Genomic DNA, 27,294 nt, shown 5'->3' on the forward strand with positions numbered 1-27,294 from the left:
AACCTATTGAGATAAGAAGCTACTGCTAGAGGCATCATAATTTATTAAATAGCTCTGCCATGAGACAATAGGATCTACATTTAATTGCTTCTGCTGTTTGCTGATTGCCCTATTCACCTTGATACAGAACCACTACAGGAGTATTCTATGTGAAATGTAATGCCACAGCAAAAAGAATTGCAATAAAGACCCATAAGATTACTGTGTGGCCTACTAGTTGTTGCATTCTGCAAGTCTCTGCAATGTGAGAAAACAAACTCTCTGGATTCTTGCTGTTATTTTTGGTGGACAAGGATACCATCAGAACCATAAACCCTCATTTGAGCTTGGCAGACTACTCCAGCACAGAACTACCTTTATCCAATGAACTACCATTTTACACATTGAAATTACTAATGCAATTTTAGCTGAAAGTGCTCTTGGTATTGATGCAAACCAAAGAATGGTTTTCAAATAATGCCTTGGTGAAAAAGTTTTCTACTGTTGCAAATCTCATTTTCAAAGGTTTAAATGACTTTTGGAACTTTCTTCATGGATCTAATATTATACCAAGAATCTACTTTGTTCACCGTTTCAACAATTTCTTTCCTTGTTTTAATAAATTTAAAAGAAGTAGATGGTCACTAGCCTGTAGCAATTCATTTTTTGAAAAGGTAAATAATTCATATATTTTTTAAAAATTAATAGGTAATATACAATGAGAATCCAAATGTATATCAAATGGAATTTAAAATATACTTAAATATTAAGTTTATACATTTCACATATACAAGCAGTTGCATCACTAAAAAAATTCTACCAGTTCCCTGTTATTCCAAAAATTTAGTCCTCAAAAATGGCAGGTAAAAAAAATGCAAATAAAAAAAGAAAGCAAATGCAAAAAAAAAAAAAATCCCCAACCAACAAATTAAAAAAAAAAAAAAGTACTTAAATGAATTAATTCACTAGAATGGATTTTCTAGCTCCTCTGTTGTCACAGGCTCATACATCGTACAAACCTCTTCACAGCTATTTTTAACATACAACAGTCAATTATTTTCATGCCTTTCTCCAATATCCTATTGAAAGTCTGTTCCAGGGGCCAATTAAACCTCATTGATTTCTTCTATTTTGCCAAAACAGCTCAAACAGAGAAGTATTAGAAAATCCAGTGGTCTGTAGCTAAATCTGCCTAGCCATTTTGGTTAAACTTGACCTTAAAAGTCTGCAACAGTAGGAATCACAGGTGAGATACTTCTTTTACCATCTCAAGCACAACTTTATCAAGGGTTATTTTTCTAAAATTATGTTGTCTCTTTTTTTTTTTAATAAGAATTCTCTTAGACTCTTAGACTTGCAGATATGTATTTAGAATATAAAAGTTATCTCATATTTGCCATTCAGTTTCACAATATGTTGGAATTCTGGTGTTCAGTAGTTGAAAACCCATGTGCAATAACAATGCAGATCACTGAATATACTTGCACACCATTTTTTTATTTCCCAGTCCTGACTTCCAATGTAAATGAAAATAATTCAATCATATTATATATTGTTTTCTCCAGAAAAGGAAACTGTCTTGATTCATAACGGAAAGTCTCACTTGAAAATCCTTGAGTGTAGCTACCTGAATGTCATGGCAGTCAGGTGAAGTCCCTAATGACTGGAGAAATAACAGTGTTGCATCCATTTTTAAAAAGAGTGAAAAGAGGACTCTAGGAACTACTGACCTGTTAGCTTCAGCTCTGTTCCTTGGAAGATTGCGAAGCAATCCACCTAGAAACCGTGCTAATGTTCTTGGAGGACCTGGAGGTGATTCAGGACAGCCAGCATGGCTTCACCAAGGGCAACCTGCCTGACCAACTTGGTGGCCTTTTATGATTAAATGACTGCATCAGTAAAAAAAGGAAGGGCTATGGGTGTCCTGGACTTCTGTAAAAGCTTTGACATGGTACCCCACAACATCCTTCTCTCCAAATTGGAGAGAGATGAATTTCGTGGATAGACTATCTAGTGGATGAGAATTGGCTGGATGGTTGCATCCAGAGAGTAGTGGTAACCAGCTCAATATCTGGATGGAGATCAGTGATAGGTGGTGTCCCACAGAGATCTATACTGGGACCAGGACTGATTATTATCTTCTTCAATTTCATAGCAGGATCAAGTAAGTTTGCAGATGACTCCAAGATGAGTGGGATCATTGACATCACTGGATAAGAGCCAGAGGGACCTGGACAAACTCAAGAAGTGAATTCAGGTGAATTTTATGAGGTTGAACAAGGCCAGGTATATATTAAGATATTTAATATATTGTATCATATTTGTTATACAATATATTTAATATATTGTATAACAAATGAAACAATGACCTGAACATCTGATCTTCTAGTACAATTTCATGCAGCCATGGTTCATTATGCAAAAAACTTCTTAAAACTTTTATTCATAGTCACTTTGCAGGGATAAGCAATGCTCTAAATCATCTTCTCTAAAATCCTTCTTCCACTTCATGGAACAAACAAGTGAGCCTCTATCTGGTACAATCCCTACCTTATTATGACTTAATCTCTGATTCCTGCTTGGTTGCCATAAATAGGCAGATATTAGCTCAGCTGCAGCTCAGCATGCATACCTTTTTGTGACTGTGGCATTCCCAGTGGCAGTTGCTTCACCACAAGCCACATCTCCTTGCAAAATGAAATCCTACAGAAAGAAATATGATTAGGCTTTGAGGATTATACAGTGTATAGAGATTCCTCTCTTACTAAAATATAGGTATAGTGTGTATATATATATATATATATATATATATATATATATATATATATATATAATATATATTGCTCACCAATCTGTGATTCAATGATTAAGCATAATAGCATTTAAAATTAGAAAATATTTATTATACATATAAGCAACATCGCAACTTAACTATATTTTTATCCAAATATAGAGTCTAACAGCCCAAACTAAACCCCTTAGTAAAAATCTGCCTAATGTTGGAAAGGGAAATTTCAGTATCTGTGGGCTGGATATTCAAAATACTGTTGAATTAGAAAAGGGAATACAAAACCAAAAATGCAGAAGTACTTTTCTTGTCTGGCCAATTTTCAGGATTATACCTTCACAGGACAGGTTACTCTGTCACAGATATACCATGAGAAAGATTACTTTCTTGTTAGCTATTAAAAAAGATGGAAATTTCTGGGGGGAAAATGCACAGTGTCTGCTTTACTTTCACCCTGAAGAGCTAAGGTGAAAAGTCCAAACAGTAACAAACACACAAGCTGATTTGTAACCTTCCCCAAATCTCCAAGATTTCAGTGTTAAAGATTAAAAAAAACTACACTCTCTCAGCCTTTGAGACAACCAGTTAGAAATGTGGAATGGCTAAAGTTACATCAAATAATAAGTGGATGTAGGTCTGGGTATGTCTCAGCTTGTAAATGAAAATACGCTTTTCTCTACTACACTATCCTAACATTCAACGAATTTATCTCCCACTTTTCTCCCAGGTTAATTTCTTCATACCTAAAACTCTAAGTAGCTTGTGGAGAAAGTGAGAATTTTTATTTCACCTTGTGTTTTGTGTTTATATGACAATAAAACTTTTGAAAACTACAAAGATGACATGATGGATGCCAGACAAAAAAATTGTCATATAGTAGAATACACACAGAAGCCAAATATAGCAAATGAAATTGTGTGCCTAATTTGGAATGTCTGTAAAAGTTCAGACCTACTGTTCACAAATCAAAATATTGAGGAAAGGCAAAACATAGAAGCCAAATAGCAGTTAGAGGCCATGTTTGTTGGGACAGTTATGCAATGAGACCTATTGCATGAAATGATACCTTATAATGGGCAGGGAAAAAAACATGAGTGACAGATTTCAAGACAGTTACTGGGAACTTTTGGATCCTCCATAAGTAGAAAAGCATTGGAAAAAATACCTCTATTTGAGTTTAAGGATTAACTAAAGTATCTGAAGTTGGAAGACTAAGTTATTATTTAAATGTCTAGATGTAAATATGAATTAATAGATGCAAACAAATACAATGCTTAATATATTTACTTCTCACACTGGTACTATTTTAGTAAATAAGCCTGCTAGTGGAGGGTGGTGTGATTTGTAGGTTGTTATTTCACTAAATAAAACCTATTAAAATTGCATTTTTTGTCCTGAATATGTACATTTTAGTTTAATTGAGCATTGATTTCCATACATTTCTGAATGTATCTAGATATTGAATGTGGCATGATACTTGTTCTGAGAGTGGGTATGCATAACATGCCTCACTCCTTTTTCGATTATTACACTTACTCTCTTTAAGACAAATTATCCCAAGAAGCAACAGTGGAAGATGACATTCTTAAATTCACCTTGGAAACAAAACTTCAAAAATTACCTAAGAAGCATAAAATCTTAGACCTGGAGAATGGATTGAGAGCAGCTTTGGGAAAAGAGACTTTGGGGTATTTGTGAACAAAAGCTCAATGTGACTCAGTCAACTGCACTCGCAGCCCAGCAAGCCACACATGTCCTGGGTTGCATCCAGAGCAGTGTGGGCAGCAGGGCCAGGGAGGGGATTCTGCCCCTCTGCTCTGCTCTGCCCTGCTCTGCTCTGGTGAGATCCCATCTGCAGTGCTGCATTCAGTTTTGGGGTTCTGAGCATCAAAAGGACATGGGCCTAGAGGAGGGCCACAAAAATTATTAGATAGATAGAACACCCCTCCGAAGATGAAAGGCTGAGAGAGTTGCGGCAGTCCAACCTGGAGAAAAGAAGGCTCTGGGGAGTTCTTATAGATCTTATATAGAAGGGGACCTACAGGAAAGCCAGAGAGTGACTTCTTACAAGGACATAGACAAGGACGAATGGCTTTAAACTGAAAAGGAAGAGGTTTGGGTTAGATATTAGGAAGAAATTTCTTACTGTGGGAGTGGTGAGACACTGGAACAGGTTGCCCAGAATTGTGGACTCTCCATCCCTAGAGGAGTTGAAGACAAAACTGAATGAAGCTCTGGGTAACCTGGCCAAAGTTCATGCCCATGGCATGAAGGTTGGAGCTAGATGAATCCTTAAAGTTCTTCTAACATAAACCATTCTGTGATTCTATAATCTTTTTTATCAAGATAATTTTTTACTGGTCAATATTCAGTAAAAATAAAAAATAGCAACTGAAGTCCAGATCCATCAAACTAAATCTTCTTAAAAGAGCAGTAAAAAACACAATGAACCTGCTTTTTTTTTTTTTTCTTAAATATATCTCAAGTATTTATCTGTTAACTAAATGAAAATAACACTTCAATCAATCATTTGGTAACTAAAATTGACTCACTTCCCTGAGGGCATTCCTTGTTCCCTGAAGGCATTATTTGCCTATAGAGAATATAGTTGGATACTGTAGAGGAGTAGGCTGTCACAGATGCAATGTAAACAAAACCAAATTTTGAAACATCTTTACCCTGTACATATATCACTGGGGTCTATAAGCCTTTAAGCATGATGCTTCTACTATTACTAGAAAGGCTAATTCACCGTGAAGGTCTTGCCCTGTTCTGAATCTCCAAGGTATAAAAAAATCAGCTGTAATTTTTTTTCAGTTTAAAGGAAGTTAAACTGAAAACTTTTCCTTGTTTGTAACAGAGGATATACTGACATCAACAGAAAAAAATTGCTCTTAAAAAACTGATGGTTTAAGAACTTGACCTTTAAAATCTGTTCAAATAAATTTGTAAAGAAAAATAAATCCATTAATAATGTGAATAAGACACATGGAAAGAATGGCATAAACTGTTATGATGCAATATGGATTTTTTTTTTCCTTAAATGGTTCTATAAATCACATTTTAATTCAAATAAGCATAGAGCTGACCTTAGAATTTCACCAAATAACTGTTGTGCCAAGCCAGCTTGTGAAGGACACAGATACATTCTGTAAGAGTTAAATCTATGTGATAATGCATATGATTTAAACCTCAGCTACTGAGATCAAAAATGTATCCACATGTCAGATCAAACCTCTGGTAGAGACTAAAGCTAAGAATTTGGTCAGTGTTATACAAAAATAATTTCATAAGGAGCTAGATTTCATTATTGATCGAAAGAGTTAAAGTCATCTCTTTTCACCTCTTTAAGAATTATCTGTTTTCATGAAGGGAACAAGCAATCGTCTTTCATACCAAAGTAAACCAATTAAAAGGGGACAATATGAATAATGCAATCTAAACTGATTGCTTCAGACCATTTTAAATATGAAGCCATGCTACTTGAGAAAAAAGAATCTTCTACATTTTTTGGAATGTCATTGAGTAAAGTAATTTTGTAAAATTAAAATCTGTGGCATAAGTTGAATCTTTTTTGAGAGGCTAACTAAGACAACTAGAATGAAAAGGAACAGATTCCTTCACATAACTGAATTTGAGACTTGGGTATTCTCAATTTCACTATAGCTTTCCAGAGGTTGAATATCTTTAATATTCAGGGAATTGTTTTATTCAGTTCACAATAGCAGAAGAGTTACTGCCTAAATAAGGCAAAATACAAACTTTTATACCATTTTTCACTACACATTTTTTAAAGGAGTAATAAATTCTCAAGGTAATCTAGGAATATCAATGTAGCTATTTGTAAAATTAGATAAATAAATGCCCTTTTCTCTTAATATATTTACATTCTTCATAGTTTAAATAAATCAAACACTTAAAAATAGTTTCTTTAGAAAAATTATTCATTCCTTTTTCGGATGCTGTGCTTGATATTATCCAAGCCTTTTATTTCATACCCTCCATTTTGCTAATTCCATGGTGTGAGTCACAGTGGGAAAATTATTCTGTTTATTAACATCTACTGACAAGTAGCTTTTACTGGAAATATTCTTGTATTTTGCAATGGTTAAAATAACAATTATCTTAAATCATTCTGCTATGATCAAAGAGTTAAGTGAGTCACAAAAAATATCTAGCAGCATGTACTCAGATTAGATTTCAGCAGGCAATATTGAATCAATATTAGAACAAAAGTTGCCATTTAGTATGGTGTGTCCCTGAAACCTAACTAATTCTATTTCAATGAGATGAAAGTACAATAAGCTGTAAATTATAATTGTTGACCAACCTTCTTAATTTTCTGTCAGCTTTCAATATATTTATGTTGCTTTCTCCCCCTCTCTACTCTTCTCCCTGCCTACAAATACTGTGTTGAAAATATCAAACAAAATAGTCAATCCTCACTTACAGACCTGGACAATCCTTTGGCTGTATATGAATGCCAAAAGCATCTATTTCAAGTAAGCTGGCTAATTTATCATTTTATTTTACACTATAAATTCTTTTTTCAGTAGGAGCCATTCCTCAGTGAATAAAGACTACACCCACTAAACTCAGGCCACAATGTTTAGAAACAATATAAGCACCCACTAAACCACCTACAAAATACCTTATAAATTAAACAAATACTTTATAAATGAAATTACTTAATAAAACATATGTAATCAGTCATACTTAATTGGGTCTGAAGCTTTTTTCTTAAGTATTTAATTACACCTAGTAGGCAGTGGTGCAGGATAGTTTTTGCTGCATGAATTTGCAGTATGGATTAACTCTTCTCAAAAAAAAGGCAACCCTTTTTGACTGTTGACAGTGAAATTAAGAGTGAAAAGACTGTAGAAAAACTGCATGAACATTCAACAGGTGCTTTATGAGTAGAAGAAGCTTAGTTTAGTTTCTACTATTGTGATTTGATTTTCCATGAAGACACAAATCAGGATTACATTAGGTAACAGCAAGACTTTCGGCAAGTTTATAGGATGCTTCAAAAAATTACTTTAACTTAGCCTGAAAATGACTGGGTAAAATATGTTCCCTACTTAGAATGACATAGTGTGTCAAAGTGTTTTCAAACCAAATTGACAAAAACAGTAGTATATCAAAAGAATCAAGCTAGGCAATAACAGCATCATTTGCAGACTATATGCTGAGGACAGAAGACCAGAAGACAAGGCTTGGCACGATCCACATTTCAAATATAAAGAAGTTTTGTTTGAGTCAGTTGTGGTAATTATTAACATAATAGTAATCTGAAAATGCAGGTTATGTGATCTCATTATTCTGGAAAAAGAGATTAGAATCCCAAAAGCATACTCATCTATCTAGGACATCCAAATTGATAAATTAGAGTTTATATTAGCTTGTATGGTTAAATTATCTTACCTGTGCAGAACTTTTGCATGCAAATGTGCCACAACTATTGTATTGACGACTATAGAGAACTTCTGTGTTAAGGGGTAATTTACATACACATATATAGATACATATCTAATCCACCCATCAGGGGTGCTGGCAGGCTTAGCTGAGCATGGTACCTGAAGTACTTTCAACTTTTCATATGCAAGCATTACAGTAAGTCAAATAACTGCTAATATAAAAAACACAAATGAACCCTCGCCCTGGCAGAAATTATTTCATCTCTTATCTGATATTCAGCATGCTGAATGCTGGTTAGATGCTACTGGGCAGATAAGGTGTTTGGTAACTAAAATTGACTCACTTCCCTGAGGAAGTGGCTTAATATATCTTAAAATTAAACTCTTTGTTTCAGTCAGTATCCATCCCACTACATTCATTCTAACTTGAGAAATAGACTTCAACTATGCCCAGAGAAAAGTTTCACCTGTCACTGAGCATAAGGAAACAGGCATTTAGGTGACCTTTCATATTTAGCAGTACTATCAAAATCTACTGTTCAGAGTACATTCTTTGCTCTTAAAGATTGCTTCTTTGTTTAAGAATTTTTTTTTCCCCAAAATTCAGGTTCAAATCTAGATTTTCAAAGGATAAAGTGAGATGTTCCTCTAGTGTTTTTACGTTAAGTATAAAATATATGAAAGCTAATTAAATACTGTCTTGAAAGGCAGTTAGGAAAGAAGCCTTTTTTTCTTTCCCCACTATAAAATGAATATAAATAATAAAATTCTTCTAGAAAAAGCAGATGAATAAATATTGCATGAAACATTTTGGTTGGAAGTGAACAGTTATGCCATGAGAAGGGCGTAGCACTGGTCAGATTCAGTACCCCATGATAACTTCATGAGCTGAGGTGACTCATCACATTCCTAAGAACATAACGAAAAGTTGATTTCAGGAATTAACATAATATCTTCATTTTCCATCAGTTTTCTTTACAGTTACACATTTTACTTTTATAAACTAGAATAACTTGCGTAATAATGGAAAGCCAAACCAATTTTGGCTGGCTGAAAATCATGTAGCATTCCATAAGAGGCAAAAATAAAAAAATTGGCATCATTATTTTAGAATACTGGCAAAAACAGAAGACTGAAGTTTATTAACAACTGAATTATTTCAGGGGTTTACTAATCATAGAATCATCTGACTTGGAAAGGACCTTGATGATCATGGACTCCAACCTTAAATTGACCATCTTGTCAACTACACCACAGAGCTAAATGTCATGTCTAGTTATTTCCTGAGCACTTCAGAGATGGTGACTTCATCAGCTCCCTGGGCAGCACATTTTGAAACTTAACACCACGTTCAGTGAAGATATTCTTCCTGATGTCCCAGCTGAACCCCTTAAGGCCATGTCCTTATCCTGCCACATGTTTCCTGGGAAAAGAGGTCAATCCCCACCTGGCTGCAATCTCCTTTCAGGCAGTTCTGAAGCGTGATAATGTCACACCTGAGCCTCCTTTTCTCCAAGATAAAAACCCTCAGCGCCCTTGCTCTGGCACTTCAGTGTCTTTCTTTCAGTGTGAAGTGAGGTGCTCAGAGCTGGACACAAAATTCGAGGTGTGGCCTCATCAGCACAGAAGCCACGTACAAGGGGACAATCCCTGCCCTGGTCCTGCTGGCCACACCATTGCTGATCCAGGCCAGGATGCCATTGGCCCCCTTGGCCACCTGGGCACACCCTGGCTCATGTCCAGCTGCTGTCGATGAGCACCCCCAGGTCCTTTTCCACAGAGCAAGTTTCCTGCCCCAGCCTGTGGAGCTGCCTGGGGCTGTTGTGACCCAAGGGCAGGACCTGGCACTGGGGCTTTGATGAACCTCACACCAGTAGCCTCAGCCCATGATCCAGCCTGCCCAGATCCCTCTGCAGAGCCTTCCTGCCCTCCAGGACATCAACACTCCCACCCAGCTTGGTATCATCTGTGAATTTACTGAGGGTGCAACTCAACACCCTCATGCAGATCATCAATAAAGAAACTGAACAGGACTGATCCCAATTCTGAGCTCAGGGAAATGTCAGTCGTGACTATCACCAACTGGATGTCACTTCATTCACAGCCACTCTCTGGGCCCAGCCATTCTGACAGTTTTTAACCCAGCAAGGGGTGCACCTGTTCACTCCATGAGCAGTCAGCTTTTCCAGGAAAATGCTGTGGGAAACAGTGTTGCTGTGGGAAGAGCTTCCCTGTGGCCCAGGTAGGCTACATCCACAGCCTTTCCCTCATCCACTGGACATATCACCTGGTCATAAAAGGTAATCAGGTTGATCACACAGAACTTGCCTTTCCAAATCCATGCTGGCTGAGCCTGATCCTGTGTCCTTCAAGTGCCACATAATGGCATTCAAGGTGATCTGTTCCATGACCTTCCCCAGCACCAAAGTCAGGCTGACAGGCCTGTAGTTCCCCAGATCCTCCTTCCAGCTCTTGTGGACGGCCATCAAACTGGCCAACCTGCAGTCATCCATGACCTCCCCTGTTAGATAGCACTAATGATAAATCATGTTATTGATGATAATAAGAATTTTTTTAAAAAACAGTTAAAAATAAAATTTATATGAGGCAAAGGGTAATGTGTATAACTATGCATTTGCACTGTTTTTTATTTAAGTATATAGAACAATAATACTCAAGTAAATATGGGGGATAAAAAAAGAACCAAGAGAGGATTTTTTTCTTTTATTCTCTGCACTGATAAGCAAATTAAATTTTATTCAATCTTAATAGGCTGAAATTTGATAGAAAAGAATGAAAAGTCACAGGTTATATTTTTGATTCTGAAGTTAAGGTATTAACCTCTGAATTAATTGCAAATCTATGACAGTTTAAAGGCAGACATGCTTTTTCCTTTTCTATATTCCTTATGATATAACTAAAAGGCACATGCAGTAGCTGTTTATGGAATTAAGCAAGCTAAAATTGGTTTGTCATCACAAATGCAGATAGAATGCAATGGAAAGGAATGCCAGGTTACATAACTCAGCAGTAAATGTTTATAAAATAATTTCCAGAGTGAATGGCAGTAGGCTACATACTGTTGATACATAATTTATGCTGTATAGTGTGTAATGTGGTAAGTAGCTACAAAATCCTACTCCTCCAATTATCACCCCAAATGTGTCAGTATTTCCAGGCCTAACTTTATCCTCACCCAGGACATCACTTCCTCCAACCACTGCACCTCTTTAATGTATTTTACATTTGCTCCTCTGTTATCCAAACTCTGAAACAGTTTCAGACAAAATACCCTATTTTGCTTACTCCAGTCTCACTCAGTTTTGTAAGCTGTTTAGAGTCTATTTACATTACAGCTACATTTATCTGTCTGATACAGATGTGCTCCCCGTCATACTGCCTAGGAACCTACACATTTTATTGCTGCTTTTTGTTAGCAGTCCATTCCTACCTTTTGCTAAAATTATCAGGAGGGTTCAGATACTGGAATTTTCACTACATTTACTAAACGTTATGGGCTCCAAATCAAACCCTGCTCTATAGGCCATCACTTTTTTGGCTGTTCTTTCCCTAAAGCCAAACAGAGAGCCTAACATAAAAGACACATCCACTCCCTTGGCTTGTTACAAAACATTTAAATCCTGGATATTCAAAACAATAAATTGTATTTCAGAAAGGTTCATATTTTTATTCCCCACAACTCTTTCTCCCCATATTTCATGCAAGACAAGCAGGAACTGGCACATGAAGGCAAAATGCATGTCTCTAAAGTAAAGAAAATAACTTTAATATCAGTTATCAAATATTCTAAAATATTTGGTTCTGCATGCTCATAGAGGTTACAAACATCACGAAGCATATGACACAGACCAAAGAGCACCTTTGATTTGTTGCATCAGCACTGAAGAAATATTATTAAAGATGATCACATAAAACTATTTGTGTCCCATGAAAGATTATCTATTATTTCCATTGTCATTCTCTAAAGGACATCTGAAAGTAGCATGAGAGAGTGTATATATATATATATATATATATATATATATACAAAGCATTCCATGACAATTTCTACTCCCATGAGAAAAGGATAGCATACACAGTCACTGTGTGGATTTTTGAAGGTTCAGAGCAATGACTTGCGAGTTAACATCCTGACACTCAAAAATGCCCCTTACAGACCTACTGCATGAATAAGCAAACTTGCCTATTCTCTGCGAGCTGACATGAACAACAGCATGCTAAAAACATTTGCATTCTAAATTAAGGCTTCTGATTAGGTAAGCACAAATGCAGGCAGAAAGCATGGTATGATTTGCATCCAGTTAAAATAGCAAATATAGAACATATAATTATCTTCGTATGTCTTCCCATCAAACACTTCTGCTGGGCTTCCCCAGACAATGGGCTCACATACTGTGACAGACAGCAAGAGCTGGCAAGGAGCAGACAGGGAACACAGGTAACCAGCTTTTAGAGAAGATAAATAAAAAATGGACAGTTCTTTCCTAGCATCTTTCAGCAGACTTCACTGTTCATGCTTGAACAATGCTTGGTCAGGAGATTAACCTGTGGGTTAAGGAGTGCTTAAAACGTTTCTCTAAGTTAATAAAAACAGAAGTAAACAGTATTCTAAGAAGACAATGGAAGCGCTTTCCCTGTCAGGTGCGGGCACACCTGCAGTGTCCTTTCCAGCACACTCTGCTAAAAAAAAAAACCGCCAAAAAGGAAGAGGAAACACATGCGAGATCTCGCTAGTAATTTCGGGCGGGGGGACGCGGTTTGAAGCTGGCTCTCAGGGGCCTTTGCGCGGCCTCACGGCGCGGCGCTCCCGGCCGTAGTTAACCCCCCCGCGCCGCGCCGCGGTGACGCGCGGAGCGCGGGCGCTGCCATTGGCGGCGCGCGGGCGGTGACGGCGGCGCGGCCCCGCGCGGCCCGGCCCGCGCCCCGCGCCCCGCGCCTCGCCTCACGCGCGGCGCTCCGCTCTGCCCCGCGGCCCCGGGCCGGCCCCGGCTCCCTGCAGAGCCTTCCAAAGCCGGCCTGCGCCCAGCCGCCTGAGACACTCAGTGCTGCCCAAAGGGCAGAAGTTTTATCGGGAAGTATTTCTGCCTTAGCTAACAATCTTCATTAAGCGCTAACCAAGACGCTAATTCCAGCATCAGGAAGAAGATGTGACGCAACAACCACTGGTAGAATTTATAAGCAAGTTGACTGCACTGTATTGTAAGGCAAGTAGAAAGATTTTTCAGTCAGGAAGAACTATAGATGCCTGTGATTCAAAGAGGAAACAGATGTTTTAATGATGATAAAGGGATTTTAATGCTATGTGATTGTCTTTCAAACAGCCACATTTGAAAACCTCCCATACAAAAGCATTTTACAGCATTTACGCATATCTTTAATAAATGATTACTGAATTGCTATATGAATGAGCATCTTTTTCAGGTCACCTGAAAGCATATAAAAAAGTTCTAGGACAAACAAACCGTAAGGGAAAAATATACCTTTGTTATTTTCTTCCAATCACATTAACAAGGAAATGTGAAGAACTGTTCCTTTGACACAGGAAGAAAATACATCATATTGCTCAGAATACTTATGTAAGAAAGCATGACCATAACAATACAATTTCTATGGCTTGCCTATTTTGCAAATATAAAGAAGTGCTAAACTCATATTACTTCATCACTACTACCTCTGTCTGATTTTCATTTCTCTCATAGCTCTTTTAGTCCTCACTTGACATTTATTTAGGTAAAAACATAGCATCTGGTAGTTGTCACAGTATTTTGCAAACAAGCATTTTGAGTTTAACAGTCTATAATGTGTATTGATTACTCACCATATCCATGAATGCCTCCTAAAGGGGAAATTATTCACATGCATCATGTTCACAGGTCTTCCAACATTAGTGTTTTCCTTGTCAGACTGATTTATCTGTTATGGTATTCATAGATGCATGCCAGAACAACTGCATGAGCAGTCAACAGCAGGGATTATTGCAAGAATTACTGTAATCCACAAAAATAAAAATTCCCAGGATCCAGTGAAAGACTTCTCACAGGGTTTTCTAGGTACACGTCCATCCATTTATGCATCACTTGCTATTTTAAAAAAAACATTAAACTAATCAGTATACAGAAACTGTTCTGACAATGCCAACAGTTTGCCTTGATAAAAATCCCAGTGCTTTGACTGTGAATTAAAGCATCTTCATATGCAGCATTTTGGACAGTTGAAAAAGGTTAATTAAAAGATAGTTTCTTGCCATCTGCGCCAAATCAGTGTTTAGGGAGAGATGTGTAACTTCAGACTGCTTTGCCATGTTCAGAAATGAATGCTGCTTTTTCTTCTTTCTTAGACACATATTCATCAATGATCAATTTAATGCAGTTTTCCTTTCTTATGAGCCTGGGGAACAGAAGGACGTTTAATAGCCTTGTACAACAACCCCAAACTTCTTTCTGAATTTGATACTGTTACTTTGTTTCTTCAGCTAAGAAAGAAGGAAGGAAGTATGCTTTTTACACTCCATAGGACAGGACTACAGTTAGAGACCATCAAGGGATAGGATCATGTCATGATCACATTCATTTTTGCTGTCTAACCCCATAACAAGGCTGCCTGCTCCCTTTAAGTGAAATGACTAAGCTATTGACTCTCACTGCAGAGTCTAGTTCTGTTTTGATATTATACTGTATATAAACCCACGTGCATCAATTTGTATGTTTCAAAACGAAAGCAAAGCTATTAAGTCCCATGTTACCTAAGCATTCTTTCTCTGCTGTCCTTTTTTCCCAATTCAGCTCCCAGACAGTAGTTATCACTCCTTACGCTCTGGCAAACATCCTCGGGAAGATTCTTAAGCCCAGGCTACAGAGACGGCATCTATTTTGAAGCAATGCAGAGTCAACAGGCTCACACTTCCCTTTCCCGGACCAGAATGTCCAGCCTGCCCTCGGGCTGCTGGTCTCCTCGCCCAGCAGCAGCAGCAGCCGCGGCAGCCCCGGACATTGTCGGGCTGCGTGGCACTGGTCCTGCAGCAGACTGGGCTCGGCTGCGGAGAGGGCTCTGCCTGGCAGAGGCTGTGCTGGCGTCAAGGGGGCCCTCTAGGTGGGTTCTCCCGGCACCGCGCAACCTGCCCTGCCGCTCCCACCCGCCCGGGATGGAGGGGAAGGACGGGGCACTAGCGGAAGAGCCTTCCTGAGGACGGCCCGTGCCTCCGGGATGACTGAAAGAGCTGAAAATTTTGCACAGAAGTGCAAACATCTTCAGGGAAAGAGACGCGCTGGAAGCAGAGTTTACCATGTTGATCTGTACTGAGATGTAAAAGATTCCTGGATTTATATACTTCAGCATATCCAGAGCATACATTGTTTGCTTGCCATTCTTCTAAATGGTTTACTCTGTACTAAGGCTTCTTAAACTTCTAACGACCCCTTGCCCTTTTGGACAGGAAATCCTGCAGTATGGAAGCCAGCTTCAATGACATTAAAACGTGTGATAAGACTTTGTATTTGATTAGGGTGTGGGTGAATTTGGGAGTAACATGATAAGCTATGGCACGTCACATTTGTATAGATCCTATTTCCTTAAGATCACTTCTGTTGCTTGTCACAACCCTATTCTACAATACCCCAAATTAGCCCTAGTAGAGTTGATTCCACTCTGAAGAAAGAATAAAATATTAAAGTACTTGAATGTCACTGTGTATTGACAGTGAAATGATATTTATTTCAATTCAGTAATAAAAAGGGAGCCTATACTGCCACACACATTTTTATATTACTCAATATTTGTATATTACTGATATTACTACCTATTTGAAGACTTACAGCACAAAAGTACAACAGATTACAAAATTTAAAGGGGCTGTAGCATAATTTATGTTCTACTACTCTATACAGAATGTGACTTTTCTTTTTGTCATTTAGGTACAACCATGATAGAAAATATACTCTGAGAATTAGAAATAATGAGAATGAAAGTTGCATTTTTCACAAAGATACTACAAAACAAAATATATTATTGTTCAGGAAAGATAAATATTGTATGACTTTGAAGAGACCAGGTAAGCTGTTATAACTATGTTATGTTCATGCTTTATGTAAAAAGCACCCACATACCATACATCCCAATTAGTTTGGGAATTTATACCAGAGACATTTGAAGAGACTATGAACAAAACTCTAAAATCTGAAACATCGCATGATTAATCTGAATATGAAAAAAGAAATCCTATTATTCCAGTTATCTACGGCTTTCTCTAAGTTAGATAAACTTATTATGACATATTAACTGTAGCAAATGCTACATGAATCTGTACCATCATTACTATTTCATATTGCACTTGTCTCACTGCATACTTGCCCGATCACTCACCGTCACTGACATTTTCAACACTAGACTTACATAATGACTTGTACTATCTTGAGAAGTAGCTTCTCAGCACTGGCTTGTCACTTACAACATTTGAAATCTGTGAATGAGTCTATTCTGCTTATGTGTTACAATTTCTCTGCTTTTCTTAAGTATTAAGTTCACCACAAAGCATAGCACCCATTGACTCAGCTAATTTCATTCAGAAGCAGAGTTGCAGAAGGAGTGTGGGTGTATACAAAGTTACTATACAGTATTACAAACCAGTTAAAGAACTCACCAGCAGAATGGAGTGCGCAATATATAGGCTTTCCGGAGCAGGGATAAATTAAAGCTAGACACTTTTACCCAGTAAAATAGATTGCCTTGTGACATTCTTCCCATTCGAGCCCATAAAAACTTGCCAACCACTCTGCATTAAAAAAAAAAAAAAAAAAAAAAAAAACAAAAAAAAAAAAAACCAACAACAACAAGCAACAAACAAATAAAATTGGAAGCAGATTTTAATTTGATTCCTTGGTTACCAGAAGAGTGCTCTGACCACTAGAATTTAGGCTATATGACAGTGAGTCCATCTTCCTCATTTAAGAGGAATCTCGACTAGGCATGAAGTTGGAGGGTGGACAACACAGACACAAACAGGACTCTACAAGTGATTATGACTCTTCTCTGATGTGAAGGAACCCTAGACTCCAGTCATTATACAAAGTCTTTACTATTTTCCACTGAATTAGTTAGGACAAATTATATTTGTAGTAGGAACCAGATTATCTGGATCCACTTCTCACTTCCAATAATAGTTGCATTGGACTACTGAGTGAGGATCTATCCTCATTCTCTCTTTTAACAGTCTTGGGAATTTTCAGCCTTGTTGCCCAGTGAAATATCTAAAGAGGGAGGATTAAAGAGTATGTCCTATTAACCTTATTTTTAATCAGCTATTAACACTGCAAAATTGCAAACCCCTTTCCATTCTGTTTTTTTGGAGAAGGCAAACCAAAGAGAGGATTATTTGCATCTCCATTTCCATGCATTCTTCCTGCCACACCACTCAGATTTTCAATTACTAGCCATACCACAAAATTCACTTAATTGACTAAGGTCTATGTCTGTTAAACTGAAGTACTCTCAAATATTTTTTTTACTCCTCTCATAGATGCACTAGCAGACACCAGAGGAAGAGTTTCCCTTGTGACATTTCTGGTCATTATCTTGCATAAAATGATTTGGGTAGAAAGGCACCTTTAAAGGTCATTTAGTCCTAACCCCCTGCAATGACAGGGACATCTTCAACTAGATCAGGTTTTTTAGAGCCCTGTCCAGCCTGACCTTGAACATTTCCAGGGATGGGTCATCTACGAGCTCTCTGGGGAATATGTTCCATTATTTCACATTGTAAGAAATTTCTTTCCTACACCTATTCTGAATAAACTCTCTTTTGTTTTAAAACCTTGTATCCCATGTCCTATCACTGCATGCCTTTCTAAATTATGACAGTACTAAGCCTGTTCTAGCAGTGTTAGATTTTTAATACAAAACTCAACAAAATCAATTAAAATATATAATAACTGTTCTAGCAATGATAGATTTTTAATGAAAAACTCAACAAAACAAATGAAAATATATAATACACACATACACATCCTGAGAAGAAAACTATCTGGGGCATATAGAACTAACATTTATATGCCTAGTCCAAATTTTCCAAAGAGAGCAGTCTAATTTACTACATCTTTTGACTTATGAAATGGGGGAAAAAAACCCCAAGTAATTTTATAAAATATTTTGCTTAAAATACAGTAATACACAGGGCAGTACATGTATATGGAAAGGTAACAATAATTCTTAAAGCAGTGCTGAAAGGCATTCTCCAAATATAAGTTCACAGCAATTTCATCAGTGTCGTTACTAAATAGCAATAATGACCAATGGCAGATCTTTTAAGACTATGTAAGATGAGATGGTGACTTAAACCAGTAGATTCTGGATAAGTATCAATAAAAAAGAATTTTATCAAACTTTTAAATTCCATAAAAAGTTTCAAAATGCCCCCCAAGTTACAAATGGTTGTGGAGCACGAAATATGGCATCACTGAAAAGAAGAGTTTCTGGAGATCAACTCCAGAGTATGCAAGAAATACATTGCTAACACAATTAACCAGTGCAGATGGTAATTTCAAGCTTTGGGAAGATAGATGCAATAAAAATTCTTATTAAAAAAATGTAAAGGGGTAGCATTTTTGCATGCACTTTTAAGAAAAAAAAAGGTACAGAGATTATTTAAAATAGAAAAATTAGCACTCACCTAAATCCTAATATATAGTCACTTGCAATATTATGTAAATATAACACATGGATGTGAAACATGTCCACATTTGGGATTAATTTCTATATTTTGAGTGTTAGGATAGCATCATTATTTATAAACTTTCCATGAAGACCATATAGATTAAAATATCAGTGTGATTAATGAAATGGTAAGAAATGAATCCCATTGCACATAGGTGAAGAAAATAATCTTGATGATAGGTCATTAGTCATAAAACTTTTTAGGTCCCCACAAGTTGTATTCAGTAATACTAGCATAGAAAGTAGAGGCGCAAATTCATCTCATCAGAACCCTCATCAGAGTGAGCAGATAAACCCAGTGACCTCCTTAACATATTTTAGACTTCTTTGCTCACAAGCGTTATATGAGTGCATATCAAGACATGAAATTTAGGATTCTGTCCTGTGCTCTTCCTCTGCCATCTGCCCTGCAAATAATTACCTCTCTATTGGACTCCCTTCTGGAGTAAGGAAAGTCTATCTTAAGAATGAAAAACCTGTGCAACCTAGAAGCACTTGCTACAAGCAGTCCAGATAATAGTAGGTTGTCTCTATTCTCCCTATATAGTCTTGTTAAGTCCCTACAGACCTTCCACCCTCAGATATTTTCATGATGAATCATAAGACAAGCCACGTGCATTTGGTGTCATGCTATAGAAACATCACCCCAGTGGGTTCTGACAAAGTCTCACATGATTTCAGACACTTTGAACTGAAAAATGACAGAAAATTTGTTTCCTGTGCCCAGAGAGGTCTAAATGAGCACAAAGCAGTGGGGAAATAACCCACACCACATAACTTGCCCCGAGGGTTTGAGAGCTTAGAGTCATAGTTATCACATTGAAATGATTACTAAAAGACAAAACTTCAAAAAACATATAGTTCAGTTTTGAACAACAATCATGAATTAGGTAATGTTGCTAAGAGCTTGTGGCTATCCGTTAAGAACAAAAAGAGCTTAGTTATCAAGTATATTTTTGTTCTGAAAATGATGTGCTGAACTATAAATGTAATTTGAGCAGAGCATTCTCCATCCAAGCCCCAGCCTTTTTTGAAGTCCAAAGAATCTTCAGGTCAGAAACTTTAAAAAATGAATATTTTATGTCTGTTCTATTAAATTCTTAGCTTGTTCCGTGTCTTACTGTTTTCCCTTCAATTAGAGCAAGAGATTTTTTTCAGGTAATCTCATTTTAAAATGTAAAATCTTCTTAGTTTTATAAAAAATAGCTGTTTTTCCTCATCTCATTTAGTAAGCATCAGTTGTTGTTACACTTTTGTTGTGCCATTTATGTCTTATAACTGATTTTAAAAAGATCCTTAAGGCTCCATAGATTTAGACTGGCATAGAAGGAGTGGTGTGGAAAAGAATGCCAGGGCATCTCAGGGAGATTAAACTATCTTTTGATCTCATTTGAAGAGAAATAATAATTCTGTCCTGAATACCACTGGTTGGTGAAGAAAAATAACTGTACTTCATAGACTTCATAGCAACATACCTCTTTAGATTAAGCACGACTAATTTTGCTCAAAGACTTGTATCTTACTATTGCATAAGACAGAGTTCAGATGCCTTAAAGATCATTCTAGAAATATAAACAGAAACATTACATCTATGCAATAGAAATGTAAACAAGAGGTGCAGATTATTGTTCTCTCTTTTCCCATTGTACCCTTTTTCCTACCCACTGACTGACCAATTAATCTTCTTTGCCTTAAAAAAAGCAAGAAAAGCAACTATTCTAGTTCGTTGACGGAATACAGACCTAACATATTAAAATAAGTGACAGGTCAGACTCATATCTATCAAGTTATTTTGCTTCCTATGTCCCAGCTACCTTATTTTTGGCCAGAAGCAGAGCTTGAGCTCTCTGCAAGGAGTCATGTTACTGCTATGGAATATGGGCCTGGTAACACGTTCCCAGTTTGGATGCATGTCTGCTGTGAAACAGGAGAGACTTCCAGTAACCACAAATTGTAAAATTTTACCTCAGTGAAAATATTAGATATTACTAAAATTCCCAAAGACAGTTTGGCTGCAGTTATTCAAGAAAACAAATTGTATGTTTTCACAACTGTAAAATGGAAACCATGAGAAAATGATAACAATTTTTTATTTCTGTAATGTTAGCAAACTGAAGTCAGATAAAATACACTTCCAGCAAATATTCATGACCTGTTCTGTAATATGGAGATTATTGTGCATTATTTTGGTCAACTGCATTTCAAATAGAACACAGTTCAGAGTACTTGTATATTAAATGACAAGGTAGGATGAAATTTTACTTGGTAATAATTTTTAATTTTTTTTTTACCGTAGCTAGTAATGTTTGCATTACATTCACTATTCAGTTGCACATTAGTTTAATGAAGATGGTTTCTTCCTGTGTTACCAAGCACGATATATTATTCTGAACATAAGTAGATTTTGTAAAAGGAATGATAATTACCTGAATTGTAAAATTCAGTTATGATTTACAACAAGAAACAGAGAAGAAGGACTTTCCCTGACAAATCTTGTGGAATCATACTTGGACATACTTTATTTTGACACTTTCCTATCTAGGTAGCTTCTTTTATGGGATGGGGAAGGAAAAGCAGTAGAATGGGCAGATGTAAAACACAGGACAATGTTTGAGATATTTTTTACCGAAATCTCATTTCTCCTAATATATCTTATATTTATATCAAGTATGCTTTTCTGATGTCAAATAAAGAGTTTAATCAACTAAAATTAAATTTATTATTTATAATATGGTTTAGACATTTGAATAACCTTCTTAATAATCTAAAAATGCCTCTTGAAGATCTAAATTGTAGATGACCCATTAGAATAATTAATGACTCAATAAAATAATTCTGTTTTTTCTGGAACTGTTTATTCATCAAACCTTTTTCTTGTTATTTTTCAAACGGAAATAGACATACTGCAATTTTTTCCTTTAAAGAAATAAAAATGAATATTTTCTGTGTGAAGATTCCTAGAATTTCTTCAGATGCCTTAATGAATTTTGCAATTTTAGTTATTATTTTCATAATAAATAACTTAGATCTTCCAGCTTTATATCAAATATACCTTTGATATAACTTTTCTGAGAAAAAAAAATTATGCACCTTACTGTAATTTCTTTCTGATATGAGAATATGAAATTGGATATTTGAGAGGTAATGTACACTAATGAATGAAAATCTTTTTTATTTGACGTGATTTGCCTTGGTTTTGTTGCTTTTAACTTTATTTGTAAGGAAATAATTTCTGCCTGATTGTAAATTAGTCAGCAATAAATGTATTATGTCAAAACCTTCAGCCTTAAAAAATCAAACCATTTCAACATTGAGATTATGTCATAAAAAAGGTTAGTAATTATGAAAGTAATATGAGAGTGTTGAGTCACTGAACTTGCTTTTCAGTTGTAATCAGCTTATTGCTCATTGTCATCAATAGACTTTCTATTTTCTTTCATAGTTTCAAGAAATGTCAGGACATCAAACATGTAAGTTTTGCATTCTCTCCTACTGAACTACTGCAAGATCCTGTAATCTGATTCTTCTCTGTAGTGGTAGTTTCCTAGCACTGAGTCATATGAAAATGCCACTAGTGCACTCCGTGAACAAAAGTACTAAGTGAAATATTTGAACTCTAGTAGCACTTTACTTAGGAAATAATATTACCTTCTTGCAATACTTTTTTTTCTTCTGTTACTACCTTCTAATCTACCTTAAAATTCCTTACTTATACTCATGCTTTCTATTTTAAATAGCAATTTCCCTAGTAACATTATAACAAAGATCACCACTATGAGTCCACCTACTTTGTCTGCAAAATAAGGTTGCTGACCAAATTAATTTAGTAAACACATAACAATTTTATCCAATTTTATATTTGTCTTGATTAATAATAACTCTTCAAAAGTCTTCAAAACTTTGTTTTTCTTTCTTAAATGAAAAAGGCTGTGTACCTGTCTAGATCATTGCTGATATCTTAAAACACAAGTAACACATTTAATATTATTCTGTTCCTGATTTTAAAACCTTATTAACAATCCCTACTTTAAGAGTGAGATTTCCTGTACCGGTTCTTTCAAAGTTCTTGAACAAAGGTCATCCAGTCCCCTTAACTTAAAAGCATTATTGCATGAGATTTGCTTCCAGATAAATTGTAGTAATTTATATGTAAATACCTACGTTCCTATTATCTATCATGCCTGTCTTGATGCTTAAAATAATTTTCCTTATTAACACTGTGAACCCGTGCATTCATTGAATATTGATAGAGAAATTGATTGGATTTATCTTGTCAGACTATTCAGCCCTTACCATATTTTACAGACTTTTCTATGCAACACCAACACTAGAAGTTTTTAAGTTTCTCATAATATCATATTTCCTGGTACTGATCCCAGGAAATATTCCCCCTACACACTTTTTTTATCTATATGAAACATCTTTCTTTTCATGTTCAGTATTATCTTCAATTCATCAAATTGCAATTCCCCTGCCCCTACCAGTGGATGTACAAATCCCAGAGGGTTAATTTCTGCAGGCTGATACATTTTTATTTTCTACTTGCCTTTCCCATATGTCTCTAAAACCAGTTCAAACACCTCCAGGGGTCTGCAGATCCCCTGTCATGCACAAATATGTAATGTTGTTCACCCATCTTTAAACAGATGTACTGATAAATTCTTTAGACAGAAATTATCATGATAATTACCCTTTGTACACAAGTTTATTTTTTCTTTTTGTCAGATGTGGCCAAAATGTGGCCCAATTTGTGCATGGGCATTCTATTTCTGGCAATTTCTAGCATTAAGTGTCAACTTGTATTTTGATAAAGATACATAAATTTATAACTTGAATTAAAGGATGAGAACTGAAACTCATACTTGAAAAGACATTGAAGCCAGAGTCAATTTCTTAAGTAAAAGCTGTTTAAGAATTAACACATAATTTAAATTTCTGAGTGCCCAAAGGAAAGCTAATTCAGATAACAGTTCTGTTTCAAGCTAAATATAGTACGAAAAAAAAACCTAGACTTTTTCTAGTATTAAGAAATTCTCACTGTCCCAGGAATAGTATACAGAAGTTGCTCTAATATATATTGCTGAATAAAAAATTGTTTGTGCATATGCAGCTGGGATGTAGCTATGGACAAGTACTTAATTGTAGAGTATTTTATAGGTACATAAAACCATAGATTTATAGGGTTACTAAGAAATATGGAAAATACAAGATCTCAAACAGTTTACCATCCTAAAATAAGTAGAAAACAGAGGGAAATTATTATTCATTACATAGAGAAGTGGACTAAAATGTTCTTACCAGAAGTAGAATAATAAGCTGATTATAAAATACTTAATGAGATTTGTAAGATGAAAATGGGCCAATATTCCCTGTATACAAAGCCATTCTTAGTTTCTTTTTAATTTATTATTTAAAGGTGTACAATAAAGAGCAAACATGTGACAATCTAAGTAGCAAACCTCTCTGATTTGCAGAATGAAGTACAAATTTGCATGAGATTAGAGCAGCCTTTCTAAAGTTTGAAGTCCAAGTCCTATTGCATTTACATCACTAAAAATGCTGAATACCCCAGTGCCATCCATGGTGTTAACCACTACCTATGTGATTGTGAACAAACTGAGAAGTTCTGAAGCCTCACTGATTATTTCCTCAAATATATTTGGGAAAAATTGAAGTCTTCCCTCACAATATACCTCAGCCTGTTAAAAGTATAATGCTTAGAAAATGCCACTTTTAGGAAGCATACAAAACATAAAAATGTGCCTTCATTTTCCTATATGCTCCCAAAGTTTTGGAAGAACAGACTCCTAACTTGAATATCTTTGAGACAGACTACAGCTTTAGGTGACAGCTCAACTACAGACTCCTCTCTTATCAGTCTACTGAAATATTCTTCAGAAAAATTGCTCCATTTTGGAAATTATTTAAGTCTGATGAGATGGTGAAATGCGATAGGACCCATACACTTTAGGTCAGACATATATTTGATGTCTTTGCAGGATCAGTTGAATCTAGGCCTAGTTCCCTGTTATCCCTGAAGACGAATTGCATTGAAGGCATTGCACCATATCCTATAATTGCATACTAAATTTTACATCTAGTCAAGGGAAGTTGAGAATGAAATTATTACTGCGAACATAAGACACGTATTTGACATAAGACACCTATTTGACATTTGATGCTTTTTTCCTTGTATTTGATGGCTGAGAAAAAGAACCTATCACTGGTACAAAGGCAGACATCAAAAGGTCCAGTCAGAAGATTAGGTCTATAAAGTCACGCCCTCTGGTCACTAGCTATTAACACTTGGGAAATCTGGAAAGCTGTCATGACATATATTGATTTTACAGTACTTTGCCAACATAACCCATGAGAAACAATGAACCTTTTTAACATTATGGAAAATCAGGGTAGCACTGCTTGAACTATAAACACTTTTCATGCTGTGTTTGAGCCGTTGTAACTACGCTGCTTTTGCTATTTATTCAAAAATACAGATATTAAAACAATGTCTTAGTACAAATGTCAAGTACAATGTAGACAAAATCTAAGATATTAGAATAAAAGATTAGTCAAGAAAACAGATGCATTTTAAAGTTATATTCCCTGAAATATACGTTTTCCAGGCTTACTTTTAATTAAAGTTACTAGAATACTATTATTTCCTGGTAATCTGATAAGTAGCCATAATTCCTCTAAAATCAACTATTAAAAGCTCTTCTGTGTGTTTTCACATGACATTCTCAATAAAGTTTAATATTGGATAAGTTCACTAAAATAAAGAGAGAATATTTTCAAAGCCTGTTTTGCTGATGTTCCCTATTTTCAAAACTAGGCAGGTAATTTTTGATAATTAAATGGAATACAAATACTCATCGGAATGAAACCCAAATATTTTTTCCTGCAAAAGTGATGCTCATTACATGTATTTTCTGGATTGTTAGAGAAGGTTGTGATTTTTTTCTCTCTATAGCTTGAAATGTTATTAGTAAGCTAGGCCACACACTGATTTTTCTGAGTAAATTACATTATCCTTAAAGTTGGATATGTTTACATTCCCAAATATTCCCCCTCAGTTATTGTACGTAGCTGGGGACAGCACTATCTCACTGCTCCCTACAAAATTATAGTGAAGTTATACATATAATTTCTTACTACCCTCATGATTTGCATGTTATAACAATGAAACATTAGTCCATGCCAAAGGTATTTATTGTGTGATAACTCATTGTGGAAGCGATCTTTAGAACACAACATATAAGACAGAAGCATGATATGCTTTCTGTTGCATATACTAAGCTAATACTGAGAAACTACTGAATGACTTCTCCAAGAGACACTGTCTTAGGTTGCCAACTAGATAAAACTGTTAACAAAAAAACAATAACCTGATGCCAGCATCTTAGTATTTTATATCTTCTCCCAGTGTTTTGTCAGGTACTAACTTTCAGCTTGTTCCAATACTAAAATAAATAGAAAATTATTACTTTACTATTTTCTTCAGTTTATTAATATACTTCACTGCCAGTTCATCCATAAGACTATCACTCTCTAGAAAATATTCTGTGGAGAAAAGAATGCATGAATTTCATATCTTTCACTTGACAGGGGTCAAACAGATCTTTTGTATTATTTTATAGATAATACAAAAGTTCACTATTATTATGGCCACAAGTTTATTACTTGTAAAATCAGAAAACTTTCAATTTCCTCAAGCAAGGTTGAGTTGCAAAATGCTTGGCAAAAATGTTTCTAAACACTCATTTAAATCCATGTTTAATCTCTAAAAGTAAAACTTAGACTACTTGAAAAATTAAAACGAGTTTTCTTTCCTGGATGTTGTTTGATTACTTGAAAGGCCATGGTTCAATAATTTCTTCCTAAAAAATGAATAGAAGTTTTGAATTCCCAAAGGAAAAGGTGAAGGTGAAATTAATGTTTTTCAAAACTAGGAGAATAAGACAATTACCTAAATTAAGACTGAACATTTGAAATTGTCCTCTAAAGGGCTGGACTAGAGCAGCTCCGCTGAATGAATAGGAATTTGGAAAGTTCAGCTGTTGAAAAATCAGGCTAATTGACTATGCTGGGAACACTGCAACCCAGGTTTGACTTTTTTTCATTGGAACATGCCATATTAAATTAACATACAAATCATACCCAACTTAAAATTGCCAGCTGCTACTTCAAGAGTGGGGTAGCTGTTGTAAATTTCATCTGCACAGAAACAGTGACATCTGTATGGAAGGAAATATTAACTAAACCCAAGAACACTTGCTCCTCTTCTCAGTCTAGTCCTTAGAAAGCAATACAGATATGGACATGAAACTCCCAGTTCCAGTAGGTACCTCTTTTTGCTTATTCTTCAGAGAGCTCACAACTGAA

The 27,294-nt window shown here is 35.9% G+C and overlaps 1 protein-coding gene and 1 long non-coding RNA gene across 12 annotated transcripts in view; one reads left to right on the top strand and one right to left on the bottom strand.

The window, feature by feature from the left end:
* The window catches only part of PDE4D (phosphodiesterase 4D), a 527,299-nt gene that overhangs the window by 233,361 nt on the left and 266,644 nt on the right, over window positions 1-27,294 (bottom strand). For 2 of the 11 annotated variants that reach the window (XM_072922398.1, XM_072922394.1), the window contains exon 1: window positions 14,024-14,994. The exons of 6 other annotated variants lie outside the window; for them this stretch is intronic. In XM_072922398.1, the coding sequence (XP_072778499.1) occupies window positions 14,024-14,070 (47 nt within the window). In that variant the 5' untranslated portion in view covers window positions 14,071-14,994. Of the gene's footprint in view, window positions 1-14,023; window positions 15,088-27,294 lie in introns of those variants that run through there. 3 more of the 11 variants (XM_072922395.1, XM_072922396.1, XM_072922399.1) reach the window with 3 other exon arrangements.
* On the top strand, window positions 13,113-18,016 carry LOC140681861 (uncharacterized). The gene is made up of 2 exons (XR_012053047.1): window positions 13,113-13,409; window positions 14,988-18,016. It is a non-coding gene; the product is annotated as an uncharacterized lncRNA (long non-coding RNA).

This window comes from Taeniopygia guttata, chromosome Z (genome assembly GCF_048771995.1).
Source record: "Taeniopygia guttata chromosome Z, bTaeGut7.mat, whole genome shotgun sequence".
In the NCBI taxonomy this organism is placed as follows: Eukaryota; Metazoa; Chordata; class Aves; order Passeriformes; family Estrildidae; genus Taeniopygia; species Taeniopygia guttata.